The following is a 24,991-nucleotide window of genomic DNA, read 5'->3' as shown; positions in this document are numbered from 1 at the left end:
GCTTAAAAACGTGTCAATTTTGTTCTTAAAAATACTGAGGCAGCCTAAGTATTCAAACAGTAAATTTAAATCACTCCCAAAATTATTAGCCACGACTGTACATCAATATTTAGTTTACTTTAATCATTTATATAGCCCATTTAAAAACAACCACAGTGCTGAACAGACCTAAAACCAATTAAAACATAGTGCAAAATAGTACCAAATGTAGATTTTAATGCAGAAAGATGAATACATTTCTGAAATAGCAGTTATATCTGCGAAAAATATATCACATAAAATTATTGAATATAATAAATTTACATATCAAGCAGTGGATATGAAAATATTGGATACAAAGAGGTTCATAGGTCAATCTTGTCCGGAGTCAATTGTAGTATATTATTTATAAGTTAAAAACAAACTAGCATGCGATTTTAAGAATTCATTATTTTATTTTTAAGTTAAAGGTTTCTTACACTAAGACTGCTATAGATTTATCCTTTTAAAAGTGTATTTTACCTAATGTGCATCACTTCGTGAAACACGTTTTTTAAAATGTGCTTTATAAATAAAGCGGATTGAATATGTACTGTGTTCTACATCCGCTAGAAGCCGCCAGAGAGAATGTCAAACCTGTACAAGTTTCCACAAAGAAAAGAAGAAGCAGAGCGGAAGACGTTAGCATGGTAGCTAGTTCCTTGTTTGCATGAACGCGTCATGGCGGAGTTGAACCGGCAGCTGCAGGAGTATTTAGCTCAGTCCAAAGGCGGCGGGGCCGCCAAGACAATCTCTCAGTCTCGCTCAAGTACCACGGTGGAGATAGGCGACGCGCAGCCAGTTCCTGGAAGTTGGTTCGGCCAGTGGTCCAGTCCGTGGTCCGGAAGCCGTGGCAGTAATGCTGCGGCCCAGAGCTCCAGTAGCAGTTGGCCGTGGTCAGCTGAGCCGGACCCCTGCCTGCCCGGCATTTCTCGCCGCCAACGGCTGGCGATATTCGGGATGTTAGCGGCATTGTCGGCGCTGTGCTTCGGTTTGTCGTTCTTGTACGCGCCCTTGTTGCTGCTCTACGCCCGCAAGTTCGCACTGCTATGGTCGCTCGGTTCACTTTTCGCCATTGCGGCCGCAGCAGTGCTCCGTGGACCCAGCAAGCTGGTCGCCGGCCTGCCCACCTCGCCCGGAGCTGCCGTGTACCTGTGCGCCCTCGGAGGGACTCTGTATGCCGCGCTGAGCCTTCACAGCACCGCGCTGACCGCACTCGGAGCCGCAGCGCAGGTCACCGCTATCGTCGGCTACGTTGTGTCGCTGCTTCCCGGAGGAAGTGCCGGGATCCGCTTCATGGGAGGGATGGCGGCGTCCGTTATTAAAAGGACAGTGAGCGGCAAAACTATGCCAATATGACGTCACGACCCCTGTGAGCTTTAATTGGTGCTGATGTCACAACCAGCAGTTTTGATGGTTGACATTTGAAGTGTGAATGTTTATTACATCATGAAAACATTTATTACAAAAAAGCAACAAGGAAAGTGGAGACTTTGACGGCTGAAGATACTGACCAGTCACATGACCAGTGTCACGTGGCCTGCTTTCACTCAGCTGATTCACAGCAGCACTTTGACAGTCACATCAAGGGAAAAGGGGCAAAGTCCGGGACTACCGGCCCCGACCACCACCCCGCATCACACCTCTTGGTGGAGGGGCTCCTCTCCTTAGCGCTGGACCCCACCCACCCCGTTCTCCTCTCCCCGGTGGACCATAACCACCTTCGTCCCTCTGAGGAGGTCGTCCTGGGTCGGGGAGACACAGCAGAGCCCACGTCAACACATTCTTGATATAATCATTATCTTTGATGATCATTATTGATGATTTAATTGAGGATGGTACTTAGTGATAATGATCTTTATAAAAGTTGAGTGATTAATAAATGAAATGTTTCTCAGATGTACATGTTTTTGTGAGTAGAAGAAAAGTAACATTTGAAATGTGTTGTGCAAATTTTAACAAAAGTCACCTGTGTCGGCGGCGGGCAACTCTCGCTCTCGAGGGTCTGCAGTTCCCGGGCCGTCCTGCCATGGTCTTTTTCGTGGCGGCAGAGATGCCATGTCCATCCCCTGGAGAGACAAAGAGCGCTCACGGCCCACAGGGGACGTCCCATCATGCAACTGGGGACCATCACGATAGCCATCGTGACCTGAGGACATTAAACATGTTTCATTGATATTGAGGTTGCCATGTGGGCGTGGCCGAGATTGTCATCTAATTGAAATTACCCCCTCTGGGGGGTCCGCCGCCTCGTGGTCTTCCCCGGCTTCCGGTGTCCCAGCTTCTCACGTCTTCAGAGCCATCAAAGCCTTCCTCCTTGCTCCCGTACTCATCCTGGTAACCTCGACCTCCAGGTCGACCTGAACCGCCTCTAAATCTGAAGCATTAAGGTTTAATAATAATAATAATAATACCTGGGATTTATATAGCGCTTTTCTAAGTACCCAAAGTCGCTTTACATGTAGAACCCATCATTCATTCACACCTGGTGGTGGTAAGCTACTTTCATAGCCACAGCTGCCCTGGGGTAGACTGACGGAAGCGTGGCTGCAATTTGCGCCAACGGCCCCTCCGACCACCACCTATCATTCATCATTCAATTCACCGGTGTGAGTGGCACCGGGGGAAAAGGGTGAAGTGTCCCGCCCAAGGACACAACGGCAGCGATTTTTGGATGGTAAGAGGCGGTTAGCGAACCTGCAACCCTCAGGTTTCTGGCACGGTTGCTCTACCCACTACGCCATGCCGCCCCAAGTTAAGTTAAGTGTTTGTGTCCGAGTCAAAGAAGCAACAGCTCACACTCACCTGTCATCTCGTCGCCCTCTGAACTCTCCTGAGTCTCGGGGGGGCCTGTCATCGGTGCCCCAGTTACCGCCGCTACCTCCTCGGTGACCGCTCCCGCTGAGGTGCCCCCCACCTCCCTGGTAGGCGGGTCCGTGTCTCCATCCCTCCTCTCCTCGTCCATGGAACTTCTGGTTCACGTCAAAGTCCTGCGCCCCGTGTCGGCCTTGCTGATTTTCCCCCCAGTAATGTCCCTGGTCGGGCCCCCCGGCGCCTTGGCGTTCCGGAGGCCCCATGAGGTGGTTTGGTGATGGCCCCCGAGGGTCTGGTTGGATAAAAGAAATGCCAAAAACTCAGAACCGTGTTTTTGTCTTTGACTCTTACCCAAAGACTATGTCCATATAAACACAAATATGTTCAAAAATGCCTCTCTGGTGAACGATCTTCATCCACACGAGTGCTGTTCCAAAACAATCTGTGCACATGGAAACATTCACCGACCATTAATATTTTGCCTAATCAGAAGCCCAAAAAGCTTCTACAGCGGACTTGTTCTTCTCAGCCTTTCCCGGTCCCACAACCTCTATTGACCCTTTATCCCTGTACTATTTTTTTCTGGCTCAACCCAACAGACGCCCCACAAAGCCTGGGTAATGATCAAGGGAGTTTTTCTTTGCCTTTGTCACCAAGTGCTTGCTCATGTGATGTTCAGTTGGTTTTCTTACTGTGTGATACATCACTTTTAAAACATAAAACACTTGTAAATAAAAAGATATATTGTGTTCTGTTGTAAAAAAAAAAATGTTAACATTAGATAATATTGCAAATCTTTTTACACAAACCAAAATACTCGGTTTTACACGTCATCGCACACAAACTGGAGACAAATTTTTGAAACAACACTCCGACCGGACTTCTCAAAAGTCTCTGACCAAAATATACGCTTGCATTTGGACAAGAGACAAAATTGCAAAGACAAGTGTGCGTTTTTAAAACGTCTTGTTTGTATGAATGTGTCTTTAGACCCACCTTTGTTGTTGGGGCCCTGTTGGCCCCTCCCATGCATCACAGGTGCCGAGGTCTGAGTCTGTGAGGACCACAGCATGTCACAAGTCAGGGGGAATCAAGTCAACATGTAAATGTGTCATGACACACTGACTCACCTGATGCTGCATGTACGGGGGGCCCTGCATGTTCCCCGGGGGCCCATGCATCCCACCCGGGGTAGCCTGCATGTTACTCATCCCATAGTTGTTTGGCATGTTGCCATGTGTCCTGGATGGGGGCCCCATAATTCCCCCCTGAGGCGGAGCCCCCTGTAGGTCTCGGGGACCCATTCCTCTAGCGGGTGGCCCTGTCATTCCCCCGTGGGGACCCTGCATTCCTCTAGGTCCAGGACCCATGCTGTGATGTCCTTGAGGGCCCAAGTTCCTGGTGGGTGCAGGATGTCTTTGCATGTCTACAGGTCCCATCATGCCCTGAGGTGGCCCAGAGGGAGCCCCCATCTGACCAGGGGCCATGAAAGAAGGTTGCATGCCTCCAGAGCCCATGGGAGTCCCCATGCTGTTGGACATCTGCTGGGGTCGAGGGAAGTTCTGTTGACCAGGGAAGGGGCCCACATGGCCTTTGCTCTGGTTGTTCCCTTCGGTACCCATCATGCGGTCCATCTTCAGCTGCTGTTCAACAAGATAAAACAGCAGCCAATCAGCATGCGACCACACTAATGACCCATGGGCTTCCAAACGTAAACTCACCTCCATCAGCAAGGGGTTGGTGTACTGGAAAGATGCTATCTCCTGCTCCATCTCCGTCTGTGTTTTCTTCTTCATTTCCAATTTCTGCTCCACTTTGCGCTCTTTGGGACTGTCTCCAGCAGGGGGCATCATGGGAACTTTATTCTCAGCCCAGGCCTGTGGGAGGGTTAGGGGCAGGCCTGCTTCAGAAATTCTGACTGGTGTGACTTGTTCAAAGTTGAAGAGTGAGTATTCACCTGTTGGAACTGGGCTGGGATGGGTTTGGCGTAGGGGACTTTCTTTTGGGGGACCTTCTTGTTGTCTTTTCCCATAACCTCATCCATGCCCCAGTCCAGTCCTGGGATGGACATCTCCTCTGGCCCTGCCTCCTTATCTGCATACCACACAACTTCCAGAGTCACTGACTAAAAAAAACCTACATGCTGAATACAAGTGCAGGTGTAAAAGTACAGTAAATAAGTTGAAATGTCACTTTTTAAATTTAAAATGGTGTCATGCAAGACCGAGGTCACCTGGCCCACAAACATAAAAGTGGACTTACGACTCTGCTCCTGCTCCATGGCGGCCTTCAGCTGCTCAGGGATGCCCATTCCAGGGATGGCAGCAATGCTGTTTGAGTCCATGTCATCTGTTGACAGTGGCATTTTTTATGCACACACACACACACACACACACACACACACACACACACGGGGTGTGAGAAAAAAAAAAAGATTCACAACAAAATTGCGATTGTTATTCATTGTGATTCTGAATCAAACCAAACTGTTAAATTATGGATTTTATAAACAGACGTTTTTAAGCCATCTATACGCTTATTCGCTGCGCTTCCTGTTTGCCAGGTAACGGCCTGTGTAGTTTGTGTTTTAGAAAGCAGCGGGTCAGGCACCCTGCTTAAGTGAGGATGCTAGTTTTAGCTATCCAATATGCTAATAATAGTAAAGAGTTAAGACATGTTAAACAAGCTAATGAACAATTCAGTAGTCTAGGTAATTCCCGCCACATATGGCAAGTGGTCATGTGACTCACCGTATTCCACGCCATCTTCTGACATTCCAGGTAGCAGGTTGAGGTTATAACGGTCCCTCATCTTGTCACCGGGACGATTCCTTGTCCAAAATTTACTGATAAACACAAACATGGAGGACTTGTTTTTCCAACTACATGATACATGCGGTAACCATGTTGCAGGCATGTTACATGTTACCAGAGTTACCTGGTGTGGTCATTGGAGCCAGAGCACAAAATGTGACCTAGCGGGTGCCAGGCCAGACTCCAGATCATTCCCTCATGAGCCATCTCCATGCCTCCCACCTCCTTCTCCACTCTGACAAAACACAACACCTTATCCAAATATGCCTCAGCCTGTAACATTAAAAGCATCATTGAACACTCCTGTGTTGTTCTTACCCTGTGTGCCAGAAAAGCAAAGAACCATCAGAACCTCCGCTAGCAAACAGGCCTTCATGGATGGGATGCCACGCCACCGCTGAGGGGCCAATAAAGAAGAGTTAGTGGCAAAACAGGAGAGAATCAGGAAGCAAACCGGAAATAGTCAATCAGTAAAGAATCAAGAAAAAAACCCCGTAAAGAGAAAAATAGAAAAGTGTCCGGGGGCAAACAGGAAATAGTCTGACAAGAAAGAGTCAGTGGACAATTAGCAAAGAGTCAAAACAAGAAAGAATGAGGGGACAACATCAAAGAGCCAGGAAGCAAAAGGAAAAAGTCAAACAGGAAACATTTAGAAGGCAAACAGGAAAGAGTCAACGAGCAAACAGAAATGGGAAAGAGTGGGAAGGCAAACATGGAAGAATCAAACAGGAAAGAATCAGGACGCAAACAAGAAAAGGTGCTTTAGTTAGGAGGATAGGATGTCATACATGTAACATCATTGTCATATGTATTGTGGTATCGTAGCTGTTGACAGGAAGTACTTCTTACCTGTTGCTTCTTTTTTATGACCCCGGAACACCTGGAGTTCTTCCTTCAGGTTCCTGATGTCAAACAGTTTACAAAGGTGGTCACGCGAGGCAGTAAGCAGCCAGTTTCCGTTTGTGTTCCACTTGACCTCCATCACCGTGTTTTTGTGGGCGTGTCTAAGAACATGCGGGTCAAAGGTCAGACATTCACTGAGGACATGTACATGTCCCACGTAGTTTGGACTCACAATGTTGCAAGACTCTGTCCAGTTTTTGGGTCCCAGAATTTGATTGGCTGCTGACTGTCTTTGCTGCCAGACACCACCAGACCTTTAGTGGGGTGCCAGTCCACACACTTCACATCAGCACCATGACCTAAATAAACACAGTTTTAATTTTGTTCACTGTGCTACCCATAGTTAGCTCGCTAGTTAGCACAAAGGTGGAAATGCTTAAAAAATGGTGTGGGGCAAGTGTGCGGTCCTACCTCGAAGGATGCGCTCCTCATGGCAGCGCTGAAAGTCCCAAATCCGAACAGTGCCGTCATCTGAGCAGGTGGCAAATTTACTATCAGTGGGCGAAAAGCTGGAGAGGACACAGGAAGTCACAAGTCAACCTGGGAAAGGACAGTGTCTTCCATCCCAGCCTTCCTGCTGCAACACACGTGAAGGGCATAGTGACATGGCAGCACGCCACTTGTTTCCATGAAACCCGGTGGGACCAGTTAGTCACCCCGTTTGTATAACTCCATGGATGTTTATTTTAAACTCACCTCTTAATAAAATGTCTTTGTACACTGATATATATTTACAATTGCAAGAAAAAGCTGCCAATCAATCAAATATTGATACATATATGAGCCAAAGTGTACGTTAGTGCAGCTCGTGAACCAGCGCCCCTTGCTGGACAATAACTGTAAAATACCTTATTTTCATGCTTTTACAATTTTACTTTTGTAATTCTACTTATTAATACTTATATATGCAAACTGGCTTACGATAAAAACAATTGAATAATAATTTTTTCAATCAAATACAAAAAACCCCACCCAGGCAAAACAGTCCTTGTGTGCATCATCAGCACAGACACACCTAAATGTCTCCATCTTGTCATATTCACATATTAACCTATTATAATTTTCCTAATAATTTACTAACATTAATTTTGTTGACCTATTTTCAACATTGGCATAACACCATATGATTATAAACCTACAATTAACTGACATTTTTCAACTGCAATATATCAATAAAGACATTGTGCAAAAGACACATGAAAAACTCAAACCAAATTGAAAAGCTTGTTTTGAGAATGTCTTGTTTGAATTGAAAATTATTTTGAATGAATGGAGTGTGATCACACACATATGTGCTAGCATCAAACATTAGCGAGTGAATTCAACAAGAAACAAGTTAAAGGTCACACAAAGTTCAGAGTGAGACAATGAACACTTTTCCAGGACAAGGATAATAATTCCATGTTTAACTTCCCATCATGTCTTCCAGTCACATGACAGTGTGGGGCAGAGGGCTAGTGCTAAGCTAGGCTGTTACTTGTGAGATAGCATCCCCATGGCAACAGTACAACACACTAAGATGATGGTGATGAAAGATTTTCTCTGCTGTTACACACTGGAAGCTCAGTGGTGATCTAACTGGTGTGCATGATGGCAAATGTAGGCTCTGGGATTCACACAAGTCGTCTCCCGTGCTTCTAAGGATTCGCCATCCAAAAGTTTATTCACAGCCTAAAAGTGCTGTTTGTCTTTCTTCTCTACCTTTATTGATCCTTGATGGAACTTTATTGATTTGTAGCAAATCACCATGCAGCCACAAGGCCTGGCGAAAGCACTTTCATCCATTTTAGATGACTTTATTAAGACACAAATCAACAAAAAATCATTGCAGTGTTGCAACAGCACACACGTACATCTGTCATCAAGCAACCAGCGCCCCCGCACAGCCGCAGCCTGGTATTGCAGGGCGGCCAGTACACAAAGAATGGGCGGAACTACAGAAAAGTTGAGATTGGGAGTAAACCTGGCTTCTCTAACGGCCTCCTTGTGAGCCTGGAACATCTTCACGTTGTTCATGTTGGACTGCCAGTACTTCACATAGCCGCCATGGTCCGCCGTCAGCATCCACATGTCGTTGTGGGACCATGTCATGGCACGCACCGGACTGTCGTGAGCCTGCAGTGAGGAGGAGGGCATTGGACACGTTACCATACTGTCACTTGAGACGTAGCTACAGCTACTAAGGCCTTGTTCACAATGCAGGTCAAACACGATTTTTTGGCGCATATGCGATTTGTATCAGATTTTTTCATGTCCGTGTGAACAGTGCAATTCCGAATTTTTCATATGCAGACCAAGCCTCTTTTGTAAGTGGATATAAATCAGAGATACATGCGATGTGTCCTCAATGTGAACGCTACTGCGCTCAGGTCGCACTCATCCGACCAGACAGTCATCAAAAAGCGATTAGCGTCATAAGTATTATCCTAAATAGACGGTAACAAAATAAATAGTTGACAACTGAACAGAAAACAGGTGAAAATAATGTTTAAGGAACTCAAGTGAAAGTTCCACCACTCCTGTCTCCGACTGCTCGCCCACAGACACACTCTTCAAGCAGACATCAAAGCAAATCATCCCTTAAAACTGCTAGAGCCAAAATACTAGGGATGGGAATTGATAAGGTTTTTCTGGTTCCGATTCCATTTTCAATTCTGCTTAACGATTCGGTTCTCTTACCGATTCTTATTTGGAGAAAAAGATAAATAGATGGATTTGCATCAATTTTGTTTAATTTAGAGCTCACATGACCTTCCAAAGCCAACAGTGAGGTCTTAAGAGGCACATAGCATAGGAAAAAACTTTTGAAAATAGATTTTAAAAAATTAAAAAAAATCTGTAGAATGTAACAAAAATAAAACGTGGAAATTACACAAGAATGTAACATTTCATAAACATTTTTTTTTTTACTTTTAAGAATGTTTGTCATCTACCTAGAAAATATACCTTGCAATATACAGTGCAAAGGTTTGTTTAGATTTACAAGGTGAAACTAATATAATGACAAGGGCTCATGGCATGCAATATGAGATATTTCAAACCTTATTTTGATATAGTGTGAATGTTTATTGCTGATGTCTTATGAAAACCTTAAATTGAACATCTCAGAAAATGTGTTGTTTTTTTTTTAAACTGTAAGCCATGATCATCAACGTTGTATCAAATAAAGGCTTGACATATTTCAGTTTGCATGTAATGTGTTAATATCACATATTAATTTCACATTTGAAGTTCAATTGCTGACATGAATGGACTTTTACACGATATTCTAATTTTACGAGTTCCACCTGTATAATATAATGACTGAGTGAAAATGTGGTTGGAGAAAAACACAACTTTTCTTTGACTACAATTGAATATTCACCTACCAAAGGAGCATCTATTTGGCAAATTTGTTGTAAGCTTTTGACCATAAACTTAGTCATCAGGCACATGAACAATAACAAGATCTGATAGCTCAGTTACATCTTATGTTATTCTATTCTGTTATATGTGTTTTATGTTGCACGATTGCACCAAGTAAAATTCCTAGTTTGTTAACCCGTTCTCAGACAATGGCAATAAAAACTATTCTGATTCTGATTGCTCGGTGACATTTGTCGTTCCTGGCCGAGTGGTACTCTTCCCTGCAGCGGGGAAAGCTAGTGGGAGACTGAACTGGAGCTGTTACTGCACTCCTCCATACCGGTCAGAATATGTCTCCTCATGCTCATCTAAATGAGTAGGCATTCATTTTAATTGAACAGGTAATAGTACTTACATTATCGGCGGTATTAGTACCTGATGTATTTACGTCAGATGACTGCTGCTGCCTGGGATGAGATCGGCACAGTTCAAGAACACAACATTCATTGCATGCTATATGTTCAAATGTTCCAGCATATTGCTCGTATGTCCTCCTCTTGATGAAATAGCAACCTTGGAGTTATTAAATGTAGCGCCCTTGCTGTCTTTTTTTGGTAAAATGTTGACAAACTTCGGTGAGCTTTTCCGCCCGGGAACATGCCATGTTGCTGACGTCATCCCCACCCGCAAGAACCGTTAAGAGAACCTCTAGACAAGATGGCAAGCGATTCCAAGGAACTGATACACTGGGAACTGGTTCTGAACATGGACCGTTTTCTATTCCCATCCCTATTGACGTTGATTGCACAAAATCCATGAAATTGCCACAAATGAGCCAGTACTGAGACCGACGAGAGTGGAAGCCATGGTTACTTCTGTAAACAATTTATTGCGTGTGACGTCATGACCGCATACGGGTTAGATTGCATTCACATTACAAATCAAATTTTTTTTAATAACGTGAATGGCCATAAAAAGATCAGATTTGACAAAAAAAATCAGAAATGGACATCTGACCCTGCAGTGTGAATGTAGGCTTACAGTGTCATTTAACATAAATTCCTTTTTATCTCACACATAAGTTCAAATGATATGGATTTGAACAAGAAGACACGTGTGTTCACCTGTAAAATGGTCTCAAAGTTGAATGTCAGTCCGTTCCATAGCGTAAACTCGCCGCTGGACGCTCCCGTGACCAGACGACGCCCCTCAGGAGTCCACTGGATACAAACAATAGTAATAATTTCAATGTTAGTGACAGGAAACAACTCACCCAAATGACTGACACACACACAACAATAATAAGTTTCATGTGATTGAGACAGAAAATGAAACGCAGTAACTCACCCGGATGACAAAGACAGGACATTTGACTTTGTTGGTGGACGTGCGCACAAACTTTGTGGTCACAGCATTCATTGGATTGTTCATCATTCCGATGGGAGGAACCAACTGTGGGAGACAATGTTAGCCAGAATGCATCAATTTGATTTCTTCTTAATTGAATCAGGGCACACGTTAAACGTGCCTCGTACAAAACTTTAACAAAGTTTCCATTAATGTCTAAAAGCAGTATTGGCATGGTGACAATTCAAGGACTACACAAACACAACAGAACAGATGTGATATCTTTGCCGTTCACACAGAACATCTGCATGAGAAAGTGTGGCTTTAACTATCTGTGTTGGCGCTGTGATGAGGTCGCGACTTGTCCAGGGTGTACCCCGCCTTCCGCCAGATTGTAGCTGAGATAGGCTCCAGCGCCCCCCGCCACCCCGAAGGGAATAAGCGGTAGAAAATGGATGGAGGGATGGATAACTCACGTCGTTGTAGCAGCCGGCATCAGGCTGAATGGCTCGTAGGTCACGGTGATCTCGTTGCCACTGACGATTCTGTGAGCAAAAAGATGTGGCAGAGGATGACCCCTTTACAAAGCAATCCAAAAAGATGGATAGGGACAAAGCACTCACATTGTGCCATGTTTGTTTTTCTCAAGCGGCTACAATAGAACCTCTAACATCCACATACACTTGTTAGTAATGATAACAGAATATTGTATATAAGATGTTTTTCTCTTGCATGACAACTTATATTTTTTTAAATGGACTTCAAATATTGTCTTTCGACTTAATGGCCTTCTGTATGTTGAAATATGAGCAGAATGGGAGATGGACCGGCATAAGAGACCAGATTGGGTTGGTCTTCAGAGGTTGTAGTTTGAAGGCATATATTGTTTGTTTACCTGCAGGTATCTGATGACCGAAGGGTTGTAGTCGATGGTTTTGCGGTTGACAGCCTTCCTCATGCGTTTTCCATCGAAGGTGAGCTGCTGCATTGCTTGCTGTTGAGCAAAGTCTGGTCGCTTGTAGAACAACTGCCGCGGCGCTTGATGCTGGAAGCGGGGCATGTGGAAAAACCGCTGCGGTGAGCTGACGTCCGTCGCCATGTTGACCGGTTAGATCTGCAGGAGGAGATGTGTTGTGATACACGTCTGTAAATGTTGTCATTCATCCATGTCACTGCTTTTTCAGGACACTCAAAATATTTGATTAATTGTTTGCAACAGCATTGTTAAGATTGAATACAGAAAGTTGTGGAACATTTGATTGGAAAGTAAATTTTTAAGCCTGGAAAATGATGAACCCTTCTACTTTAGCTGGATGTGGTCAACATGAACACATATTGGGAACCAAATTAGCATATCTGCAAGACTGAATAATCTGCACAGAACATTATTGTTGTTTGACAACACATGGCACCTTGCAGACACATTAAGACAGTACACACATGTTGAGTGTACAAAACAACGCAAGTTGATATGGATGTTTTTGATTGATTGATTGATTGAAACTTTTATTAGTAGATTGCACAGTGAAGTACATATTCCGTATAATTGACCACTAAATGGTAACACCCGAATACGTTTTTCAACTTGTTTAAGTCGGGGTCCACTTAAATTGATTCATGATACAGATACTATCAAATTTATACTAACATCATAATACAGTCATCACACAAGATAATCATCAGAGTATATACATTGAATTATTTACATTATTTACAATCCGGGGTGTGGGATATGGAGGGGGGGGGGGGGGGGGGGGGTTAGGTTTGGTTGGTATCAACACTTCTGTCATCAACAATCAGCATCAACAATTGCATCATCAGAGAAATGGACATTGAAACAGTGTAGGTCTGACTTGGTAGGATATGTACAGCAAGTAGTGGACATAGAGAGAGAGAGAGATCAGAAAGCATAAGAAAAAGTATCTACCTTAGATTATTAACATCTGATTATTTGCAATCCAGGGAGGGTGCTAGTTTAGGGTTGAAGTTGCCTGGAGGTGTACTTTTATTGCAGATTTGAAGGAGGATAGAGATGCCCTTTCTTTTACACCTGTTGGGAGCGCATTCCACATTGATGTAGCATAGAAAGAGAATGAGGTGAGACCTTTGTTAGATCGGAATCTGGGTTTAACGTGGTTAGTGGAGCTCCCCCTGGTGTTGTAGTTATGGCGGTCATTTATGTTAAGGAAGTAGTTTGACATGTACTTCGGTATCAGGGAGGTGTAGCGGATTTTATAGACTAGGCTCAGTGCAAGTTGTTTTACTCTGTCCTCCACCCTGAGCCAGCCCACTTTGGAGAAGTGGGTAGGAGTGAGGTGTGATCTGGGGTGGAAGTCTAGAAGTAATCTGACTAGCTTGTTCTGGGATGTTTGGAGTCTAGATTTGAGGGTTTTGGAGGTGCTAGGGTACCAGGAGGTGCGTGATCACTGTAGTGTACAATACATTCAAGTAAACGAATGTTGACATGGATTGTGGTGTACAACACACTTCAAGTAAACGCACGTTGACATGGATGATGGTGTACAACACACTTCAAGTAAACGCATGTTGACATGAATGATGGTGTACAACACACTTCAAGTATACGCACGTTGACATGGACGCGAGTATACAACTGGACCTCTACGTTCATTCCGTTCCTAGCGCGCCTCGTTAGCCCGCTAGCCATGTTAGCATGAGCGGCTAACTTTAATTGTAAACTAACAGCGAGTAAAATAATGCTCCTGGGGACTAAATTAGTCGAACACTTGCATACTATTTTGATACAGTCCTACACAGTGAGTAAAGTGGGTTTTTTCTTTGGCTTGTTTTGTCCAGTTGGCTAGCGGCAATGCTAAAGGCCCGCTGCCCCCAAATGCTAATCCGGGTAGTTCACATTAGCTACTCACCAAACGTCTCCACGGCACAGTTAGTTCGTCGGCTAGCGACCAGACATTAGCTGCTGAATCATCCAAGCTCCTCTTTCAATAAATATTTAAACTCTGCGGTAAATTACCCACGTTTGTGCCGTTTTAGCCACTAGCTAGCCACTAGCTAACACAAGCCGCGGCTCAAACATGGGGTGTGACGTCATCACGTCGCTACTTGGCTACATTCTCGCGCCCGGAGCACGCGCACTTCTTTTTTGCTCAGTGGCGTCACTGAAAAACTAACACCGGCTTGTAAATAACATTACCATCGCGCATTGAAGTAGGAGCTTTTATTAGATAATTACGCAACCATCTGCGAAAATAACTAGTTCACTCATATGATTAATTACAAAAAATATCGCATTCATCATGTATATATGCAGATTAATCAAGCAATGTAATTTGACTTTATATGCTTAAGGTTTGATTGATTGATTGAAACTTTTATTAGTAGATTGCACAGTGCAGTACATATTCCGTACAATTGACCACTAAATGGTAAGACCCGAATAAGTTTTTCAACTTGTTTAAGTCCACTTAAATTGATTCATGATACAGGTATTTACTATAATCACCAGTGACGTGCAGTCACTAGAGGCAGGTGAGGCGGGGCCTCATCTGCCATCATGGAAAGAAAAAAAATGTAAAAAGAAAACATTTTTATTAAATTGTTATATGTATCCAGTGATTATACTATAAAGTTATTTTCCATTTAACTTCGCCAGTTTTAGATTATTTTTATTCAAAATCGCTGAATTTTCACATTTGCCGTTCAAATACTGAGAAGAGACGGTGCGGTGATCAGCAGCTAACTGCTGGCCTGCTGTGCAGTGAGACCGTATTGCTATATGAACTATATTATACATTTCCATAGTTTAGTTAGCTGAGGTATATAATGTACAGTGTATTTTGTCAACAACTGTATGTGTGTAACGTATTTCTTGTGCTGAGCGATCATAAAACGGCTGCAAAAGACGCACTGGTTGAGGCTCCAGTAATCCCGCCTCCTGCACCCCCGCCGTAGATTTCAACCCCTGACGGGAGTGTTATATCAACTAAAGCCCACACTTAAACTTTCCACGTGCAAGATTGAATCTATTTAAAAAAGTTATTTCATAAGAAGCCAAAAAGTGCAAAAACAATAATGTTCGTGTTGGAGGAGTTGTGAATGACTGCAGGGCCACAAGGTACACCTGCAGACTGCAGGTGTACCTTATTCACAACTCCTCCAACACGAACATTATTGTTTTTGCACTTTTTGGCTTCTTATTAAATAACTTTTGTAACCTATTTTTATGGGCTTTCCTCTTTGTGATGTTAAGTTCCTGTTATGCGCTGTTATACAGTATATGCCTTGAGCTCTTATTTTGAAGGCGCAAAGAGCGGAAGTGATGACACGTTGGAGTGGAGCGGAAGTTTTTGAAAGAAGGTAAATAAAGTGTGTGCTACAGTTTGTATGTGTTAAGTTAAAGTACCAATGATTGTCACACACACACTAGGTGTGGTGAAATTTGTCCTCTGCATTTGACCCATCCCTTGATCACCCCCTGGGAGGTGAGGGGAGCAGTGGGCAGCAGCGGCGCCGTGCCCGGGAATAATTTTTGGTGATTTAACCCCCAATTCCAACCCTTGAGGCTGAGTGCCAAGCAGGGAAGAATGCTGGTATGAGCTTTTAAACATAACCCGTTAACTGCTGCCAATGGTGAATAAGATATTCTGTAGGGTTCATATGTTTGTAAATCTGACTGTGATGAAGTCAGTGCCTCACCAGCCATGAACCTCACCGCACGTCACTGATAATCGCAATACAGTCATCACACAAGATAATCATCAGAGTATATACATTGAATTATTTACAATATTTACAATCCGGGGTGTGGGATGTGGAGGGGGGGGGGGGTAGGTTTGGTTGATATCAACACTTCAGTCATCAATAATTGCATCATCAGAGAAATGGACATTGGAACAGTGTAGGACTGACTTGGTAGGATATGTACAGCAAGCAAGTAGTGGACACAGAGAGAGAGATCAGAAAGCATAAGAATAAGTATCTACATTTGATTATTTACAATCTGGGGAGGTAGGATGTGGAAGGGAGGGTGTTAGTTTAGGGTTGAAGTTGCCTGGAGGTGTTCTTTTGGTGTGGTTTTGAAGGAGGATAGAGATGCCCTTTCTTTTACACCTGTTGGGAGTGCATTCCATATTGATGTGGCATAGAAAGAGAATGAGTTAAGACTAGGGATGTCCGATAATGGCTTTTTTGCCGATATCCAATATTCCAATATTGTCCAATTCTTAATTACCGATACCGATATCAACCGATACCGATATATACAGTCGTGGAATTAACACATTATTATGCCTAATTTGGACAACCAGGTATGGTGAAGATAAGCTCCTTTTAAAAAAATTAATAAAATAAGATAAATAAATTAAAAACATTTTCTTGAATAAAAAAGAAAGTAAAACAATATAAAACAGTTACATAGAAACTAGTAGTTAATGAAAATGAGTAAAATTAACTGTTAAAGGTTAGTACTATTAGTGGACCAGCAGCACGCACAATCATGTGTGCTTACGGACTGTCTCCCTTGCAGACTGTATTGATATATATTGATATATAATGTAGGAACCAGAATATTAATAACAGAAAGAAACAACCCTTTTGTGTGAATGAGTGTAAATGGGGGAGGGAGGTTTTTTGGGTTGGTGCACTAATTGTAAGTGTATCTTGTGTTTTTTATGTTGATTTAATTTTAAAAAAAACGATACCGATAATAAAAAAAACGATACCGATAATTTCCGATATTACATTTTAAAGCATTTATCGGCCGATAATATCGGCAGGCCGATATTATCGGACATCTCTAGTTAAGACCTTAATCTGGAATCTGGGTTTAACGTGGTTAGTGGAGCTCCCCCTGGTGTTGTGGTTATGGCGGTCATTTACCTTAAGGAAGTAGTTTGACATGTACTTCGGTATCAGGGAGGTGTAGCGGATTTTATAGACTAGGCTCAGTGCAAGTTGTTTTACACTGTCCTCCACCCTGAGCCAGCCCACTTTGGAGAAGTGGGAAGGAGTGAGGTGTGATCTGGGGTGGAGGTCTAGAAGTAATCTGACTAGCTTGTTCTGGGATGTTTGGAGTCTAGATTTGAGGGTTTTGGAGGTGCTAGGGTACCAGGAGGTGCATGCGTAATCGAAAAAGGGTTGAACGAGAGTTCCCGCTAGAATCCTCATGGTGCTTTTGTTGACCAGAGAGGAGATTCTATAGAGATATCTCGTTCGTTGGTTGACCTTTTTGATTACCTTGGTTGCCATTTTATCACAGGAAAGATTAGCCTCTAGAATGGAACTTAGGTAGGTGACCTCATCTTTCCTGGTGATTACAATGTCACCCACTTTTATAGTGAAGTCACTGACTTTCTTAAGGTTGATGTGGGACCCAAATAGGATGGATTCCGTTTTACCCAAGTGTATGGATAGCTTGTTGTCAGCGAGCCAGGTGCAAATTCTACAGAGTTCAGCACTGAGGATTTTCTCCACCTGTGACTTGTCCTTGCCGGATACCAGCAGGTATCCGACAAGAACAATTCACAGTCGCATGCTGATGACATGTCGTTTATGTATCTTAAGAACAGTAAAGGCCCTAATATACTGCCTTGGGGGACTCCACAGCTTACTGAGAGGGGGGGACGACGACGCGGTGCCGTTCACCTCTACCACCTGTTCCCTCTCCTCCAAGTAAGATTGCATCCAGCTCGATGAGGTTTTATCAAATCCGATTGCTCTGAGCTTATCCAACAGTATAGTGTGGTTAACGGTGTCAAAGGCCTTCTGAAGGTCCAGCATGACCATGCCGCAGTATTTGCCTGTGTCCATCAAAGATCAAAGCATGCATTTAAACAACATTGAAAACTTTTGAATTACATCCTGACATTGAGTAACTCAAACATAGTGTTGAAACAACATGCTTTTTGACGACGTTTAATCAAAGTTGGGTTCTGATGTTGATTTGAACATTGAGATATGGTAATTTCCCAACTAACTAGCTAACTGAACTATGGAAATGTATAATATAATTCATATAGCAATACGGTCTCACTGCACAGCAGGCCAGCAGTAAGCCGAGTCATTGCGCAATCCATGGTGAGGCTCAACTCAGTGACGTGCCTCAACTGGCTGCTGACTCATCACAAGTCTCTTCTCAGTATTTGAACGACAAATGTGAAAATTCAGCGATTTTGAATAAAAAATAATCTAAAACTGGTGAAGTTAAATGGAAAATAACTTTATAGTATAATCACTGGATACATATAACAATTTAATTTTTTTTTTTTCTTTTTACTTTTTTTTTTCTTTCCATGATGGCACGTGAGGCCCCGCCTCACCTGCCTCCCCTGACTGCACATCACTGAAGTATATATAAGGGCTGTCAAAGTCAACGTGTTAACTCTAAGTTCCAATAACGGCACTAATTTTTTTAACGAGCAATTAACGCACACACATCTTTTTTGACCCTTGGGTCGACCCGTAGCGAGGGGGAACTCAGCTGAGTTCGCTTGTTACTGATGGACCGCAATCAGAAAAATAGCGAGAAGAAATAGAAAAAGAAAAGGGTACATTATGCAAATATCATTAAGGTCGCTTGTAGAACAACTGCCGGGGCGCCTGATGCTGGAAGCGGGGCATGTGGAAAAACCGCTGCGGTGAGCTGACGTCCGTCGCTATGTCGACCGGATAGATCTGCAGGAGGAGATGTGTTATGGTAAATATTGTCATTCATCCAGGTCACTACTTTCTCAGGACATTCAAAATATTTGATTAAGTGATTGCAACATGTTCAGACTGAAGACAGAAAGTTGTGGAACATGTGATTGGATGTCAATTTTCAAGCCTGAAAGATGATGAACTCTTCTACAATAACTGTATGTGGTCTCCATGGCTTCCCCGAACTCCTCCCATGTCCGGGTTTTTGCGTCTGCAAACGTCAAAGCCACACATCGCTTGGCCTGTCAGTACATGTCCTCTGCCTCCGGCGTCCAATGAGCCAAAAGGACCCGATAGGACTCCTTCTTCAGCTTGACGGCATCCCTCACCACTACACCAGCGGGTTCTTGGATTACTGCCATGGCAGGCACTGCCAGGTCTGTCCGGCATCCTCCCCCACCATCAGAGCTGACTCACCACCAGGTGGTGATCAGTTGAAAGCTCAGCTCATCTCTTCACTCGAGTGTCCAAAACATGAGACTGCAAATCCGATGATACAACCACAAAGTTGATCATCAAACTGCGGCAAAGGGTGTCCTGGTGCCGAATGCACATATGGACACCGTTATGTTTGAACATGGTGTTTGTTATGGACAATTCAATAACAAAACACCACAGTGGTTCAAATCAGGGCGTCTGTTTCTCCCAATCACGCCTCTCCAGGTCTTACTGTCGTTGCCAGCGTGAGCATTGAAGTCCCCCAGTAGAACAAGGGAATCACCCCTAGGGACTTCAAAAAGTCAGGTCCCATCCCCCCACCCTTTACCATGAATTGATTAACGTGGACCCCGACTTAAACAAGTTGAAAAAGTTGTGGAACAGGTATTACCATTTAGTGGTCAATTGTACGGAATATGTACTGTACTGTGCAATCTACTAATTAAAGTTTCAATCAATCAATCAACCCGTAGGTGGAGGGAAGCAACCCTCCCATCCACCGGGTTAAATTCAATAAAAATAAAATACAAAAATACAGGCTCTGAACAGCGGGGCAACAAATATATTGGAATAAGGTATTCAAACGTAAAAATTATCCGTCTAGTGTACACTTATTAATGATGAAAAGTTATATCTATCTGCAATTAATCATGATTAATTTTGAGGTAACCATGAACGGAATTTGAATAATCGCAATTAAATACTTTAATAGTTTGACAGCCCTAATATAAATATATACAGTATATACATTTTTTATTATTTATATACTGTATATATATTTAAAATCTCGACACACACTTTGTTCATAGTTAACTCAAAATTAATCGCGATTAATTACAGATGGATACAATTTGTATCATTAATAAGTGTACCCTCGATAGATCATTTTCAAGGTTAGGGTCTTGCATGGCAACTCCCGCCATCAGTGTGTGAATGTGTGTGTGAATAGGTGAATGTGGAAATAGTGTCAAAGCGCTTTGAGTACCTTGAAGGTCGAAAAGCAAGTATAATACATTTACCATTTATTTATTTTATACCAATGAAATTTAGATGTGTATGATTATTTAAAATATATTTGAACTAATAGATAGATAGTACTTTATTGATTCCTATCGATTAGTTCAATCAATTAAATCTAATCAAATTAGATTTAAATGTGAAACCACAAAGAGGTGCTTGGATCAGTTTTTTTTTAGTGTTGGTGGTTCTTGTTCAGTGACAGTTTTGACTCTGGCCTAATCAGGACAGATGCCATGTTTGTCAATGCAATATCCAAGATACAATCAAACATGTGTAAAGAAAATTAGTGTTAGAGAAAAGTTATGAACCTTGTCTATACAGCGGCCAGCTGTATATGACCAGTGGCCATTTATTTTGCATCACAGTATATTTTTTTACTCTGTATAGCAGCCATTATAATATCAAAATATGCAGTGATACATGATGTTGATAAATGGAGTGTGAGTTGTTATCATTTAATTATTTACTTTCTTTTCAGCTTCTGTGCCGATTTTGAGGTACCTGAATATTCATTTTCCTTATAGGTGTAGCAGTCTATTAAAACGAAAGTTTTGATTTATATTCTGTTGCTTTGATTTATTGTTTATTAAGTATAACTCATACAAATTTACAAAATCTGAACAGCATGGAGTGACCGAAAAACTGAATATGTGATATTTGGTTCAGCACGGCCGCTGCAAAACAACGCACATTGTCATGATCTGGCAGCTCAGCTTCCGCCTGTCTGCTTTTTGTTGCAGTGCTTGGTCTCTGGGTCAAAAGGCGGAGCCACCTTCACGCACACCTGATTCCCATTTCCCCCTGACTACTTAAACTCTCCAGTGTATTCACTCGCCACCAGTAGATTTCTGATGGTTCACCCTTCTAGTCAAATCATCTCCTCTGCTTTGGCTCCACTCATGCTTCTTGTTTCCTGTGGCTCTGTCCCAGTGCTGCCGTGTAGTGTTAACAGTTTCCTCTCCACAAATGTTGTGCGCTTTTTCAGTTTTTTCACACCTGTTGGCGTGCATCCTTAGTTATTTTTCCTCACTCCTTTTTAAGTGCCCTTTTTGTTATTATTCGTATTATTTCTTCTCTGCGTAGTGTCCAACTCTGGCAAATTCGATCGTGACAGCACATGAAAGCGATGGCGTGTGGGTGCCATAATCTGTGTGGCGGTGACTAGCGGAGAAAACAAAACTAGAGAAAACAAAACAGGAAACAAAATTATTAATGCACATAAAACAGAATGAAGGTCATGGCAAGCAGAAAAAAAGTACTTTATTTCAATATTGTCCCTAAAATACGCATCGAAGCTATAAAGTGTGCTTTATCTGATTACTTGATTAGTTTAGATTATTATTTTTCTTCGGTCAGTGGTCAACAAAATAAACAAACAGTTTTACATAAACAAACAGTTGTACATTCATAAATTGACAATGTTACAGACCGAAAGGGTTTAGGCTGAAGTTGAACACTTATTGCGCCTAACCCTATAAACAATCTCAAATACAAGATGAACTTCCTAAAAATATGAGATTTCCTTTACACAACATAAACACTTTTCAATTATATACACAGTAAGGACATGTCAAATATCCCTGAACATGTGTTAGTTAAACATTTGTACCAATAATATACTATATACAAACAATTATACTTCCATTAGTATTTATATCCCACATTTAATTTGTAATTAACATTGATCATAGTATTAACTAGTGTTGATTCAAGAGTGATATATTTTTCCAGGACATTGGTTTTAAAAGGTTTTTTTAAATGTGTGAATGGAACTGGAACATTTTAAAGAATCATCCAAGCTGCCCCCCACGCAGTCACGGGGAGAACATGCAAACTCCACACAGAAAGATCCCGAGCCCAGGATCGAACCCAGGACCTTCGTATTGTGAGGCACATGCAAAAAAACCTGTAGTGTTGTATAAAAGTATCCCTAAACTTGGACTATAGCTATCTATAATATAAGACTCGACACTGCCCAACCGGACACAAATTAAGAGAACACTGATGATGTGAATTATATCACTGCGCCTTTTATTACACATGTAATAAAGCAACATAACCCACACATACATACTATATATATATATATATATATATATATATATATATATATATATATATATATATATATATATATATATATATATATATATATATATATATATATTAGTGCTGTTAAACAATTAATCTTTTAAAATTCAATTAATCACACATGTGATTTTTGATTATGCGTGATTAATCACAGTAAATCATAAAATTTACAATAAAACCAAAAACATATTTTGATACAATTGCAATTTTATTGTCAGAATGTCTGTCATTCAGGAACAAAATGTGTTACTTGAATGCACATCATTTTTTTGGTAACAGTTTTATGTAAAGTGTCATCGGGGTTTATTTTTTCAAAGTGAAATTTGCCAGCCAGTCACACCAGTCAGAGTCTCCTCACTCATTGTTGCACTGACGAATGCATTGACCTGATCACTATAGTGTCATATCAATAACAACCTGTTCCGCCTTTCAGGTAACCAAGGCAACCACGGTTAAGGTCAGGAGCATGTGCAGTCAAAATAAAATGCCCGAATGATCTGCGTATATACATGATTAATGCGATAATGTTTTGTGATTAATTATTTTATGAGTTAACTCGTTATTTTTGACATCCCTAATATATATATATTTAGTCATCTTCTGTCATTACAGTGCTGTCTGCAGCAGTTGTTAAAGGTGTGTTCTCAGTATGGATTAGACCAGCAGTGTCAAACTCACTTTTATTGAGGGCCACATCACAATTATGACTGCTCTCAGAGGGCTATATTGAATGACGTAGCTGACCACATTATATGATGTGGCGGACAACATTATATGACGTGGCAGACCATATTGAATGATGTGGAGGACCACATTAAATGACGTGACGGACCACGATAAATGAAGTGGCAGGCCACATCAAATGATGTGGCGGACCACATTAAATGATGTGGAAAACCACATTAAATGATGTGGAAGACTACATCGAATGACGTGACGGGCCATTATGAATGATCAAATCAAATCAAATCAAATCAACTTTATTTATAAAGCACATTTAAAATTTACCACAGGGGTAGCCAAAGTGCTGTACAATGAACAGGTTAAAAGATAAAACGAGTACCGAGCAAACACAACACAACACAAACAGAACACGATAAAAAATAAATAATTAAAATAGAATAAATGATGTGGCAGACCACATTGAATGGCCTGGAAGACCACACTGAGTGATGTGGCAGGGCACATAAAATGAGCCTTGAGATTGACACATTTAGATTAGACTTTGTCAATAAATACAATGCAAAAAATAATACTATCATGATTGCCAAGAGTGCAGAGGATACAAATTAAAGTGCATTATGATTATATAACACTTTTTGTCGAGTGACTCAAAGCGCTTGAGAAACCCATTATATACATTTACCGGTGGCACGGTGAGCAAGGTGGGTGAAGAGTCTTGCCGAAGAACACAAAGGCAGTGACTCGGATGGTAAAAGCTAGATTCGAACCAGATTGTCACGACGTGGACTGTGGGGGGGTTGTTTTCCCGAGATGCAAGAGAAACTGGACCGGACGTGGCGTGAAGGTAAGGACATGATTTATTCAATACTAACAAAGGAACAAACAAAAAGCACGCACAAGGCGGAAATGCAAACTTGTCTATGAAACAAAAACTAGCACAATGGCAAAACTATGGACAAGAAACAAAAACACTTACTGTGACACGAATACACAAAACTCACGTGGCAAGAAACGAGCAGCATGAACTATGGCAGCATGACAATGGCATGAGCAGAGTGAACAGAAGTAATGTCACCAGGCCGACTGCCTGGCAACTACAAGCTTAAATAATACAGACATGATTAGTGACAGGTGCGTGAATCCAAATGTGCAACAGGTGAAACTAATGGTTGTCATGGAAACAAAACAATGGAGTGAAAACAGGAACCAAAAAGAGTCCAAAAACCAAAAAGGACAACTAAACAAAACATGATCACAGACATGACACAGGTGCCCTATAGTTTCGGGTCGGCCGCTTTACCATCTGAGCCAGGCCGAACCAAAACTGACTTTTCCTGACTCCAATACTGTCAGGCAACATCCTCAATGTATGTGATGAAATCAAATACTTGGGACATCTCTGCTCACCTATCAGATGATAGAGACACGTACAGGCAGCGTTACATGCAATATGCACACGCCAATATGCTTGCTCCTAAGTTTCCTTTTTTTAAGCATTTTGTAGCCCCATGTACACTGCCCACTTGTGGTGGAAATACAAAAAAAAGCAGTATGCATAAACCCCAGGAGGCATGACGGCATGAAGATGCTGTAGTAGGCCTACGTATTCATTAAAAACAAGGCAGCGGTTTTATTCAACAAATATGTGTAATCTTTTGGCTACTGTAACATTACACACAGTTTAAAAAGTAACACTGTGTTTGAATATAGGAAAATTAAACACTGTACTTTTATCAAGTGATTCTTTGGCGTACCACTAAATGAAGCCCGCGTACCACTAGTGGTACACATACCACAGTTTGAGAATCCCTGTTGGAGGCTATAACGTACTCTACAAACAA

General features: G+C 42.1%; 2 protein-coding genes across 2 annotated transcripts; one reads left to right on the top strand and one right to left on the bottom strand.

Annotated features, from left to right (window-relative positions):
- The first annotated feature begins 614 nt into the window (after window positions 1–614).
- sft2d3 (SFT2 domain containing 3) lies at window positions 615–1,917 on the top strand. The gene has a single exon (XM_061979203.2). It carries the CDS (start codon window positions 700–702, stop codon window positions 1,375–1,377), a length of 678 nt encoding a protein of 225 aa, XP_061835187.1. The 5' UTR covers window positions 615–699; the 3' UTR covers window positions 1,378–1,917.
- On the bottom strand, window positions 1,436–14,362 carry wdr33 (WD repeat domain 33). The gene is made up of 21 exons (XM_061979202.2): window positions 14,129–14,362; window positions 12,136–12,354; window positions 11,717–11,785; window positions 11,241–11,345; window positions 11,018–11,113; window positions 8,512–8,663; window positions 6,960–7,057; window positions 6,721–6,847; window positions 6,495–6,649; window positions 5,964–6,042; window positions 5,770–5,880; window positions 5,583–5,677; window positions 5,095–5,181; window positions 4,790–4,926; window positions 4,554–4,709; window positions 3,963–4,475; window positions 3,829–3,886; window positions 2,824–3,124; window positions 2,247–2,395; window positions 1,988–2,167; window positions 1,436–1,763 (listed from the first exon to the last, which is right to left on the bottom strand). Exons 2-21 carry the CDS (start codon window positions 12,337–12,339, stop codon window positions 1,630–1,632), a joined length of 3,006 nt encoding a protein of 1,001 aa, XP_061835186.2. The 5' UTR covers window positions 12,340–12,354; window positions 14,129–14,362; the 3' UTR covers window positions 1,436–1,629.
- Window positions 14,363–24,991: the final 10,629 nt, after the last annotated feature.

The sequence above is a fragment of the Nerophis lumbriciformis genome, linkage group LG19, assembly GCF_033978685.3.
Source record: "Nerophis lumbriciformis linkage group LG19, RoL_Nlum_v2.1, whole genome shotgun sequence".
Lineage (NCBI taxonomy): Eukaryota > Metazoa > Chordata > Actinopteri > Syngnathiformes > Syngnathidae > Nerophis > Nerophis lumbriciformis.
Note: the sequence above shows the minus strand (reverse complement) of the source record. Positions and strands in the feature narration are given on the sequence as shown.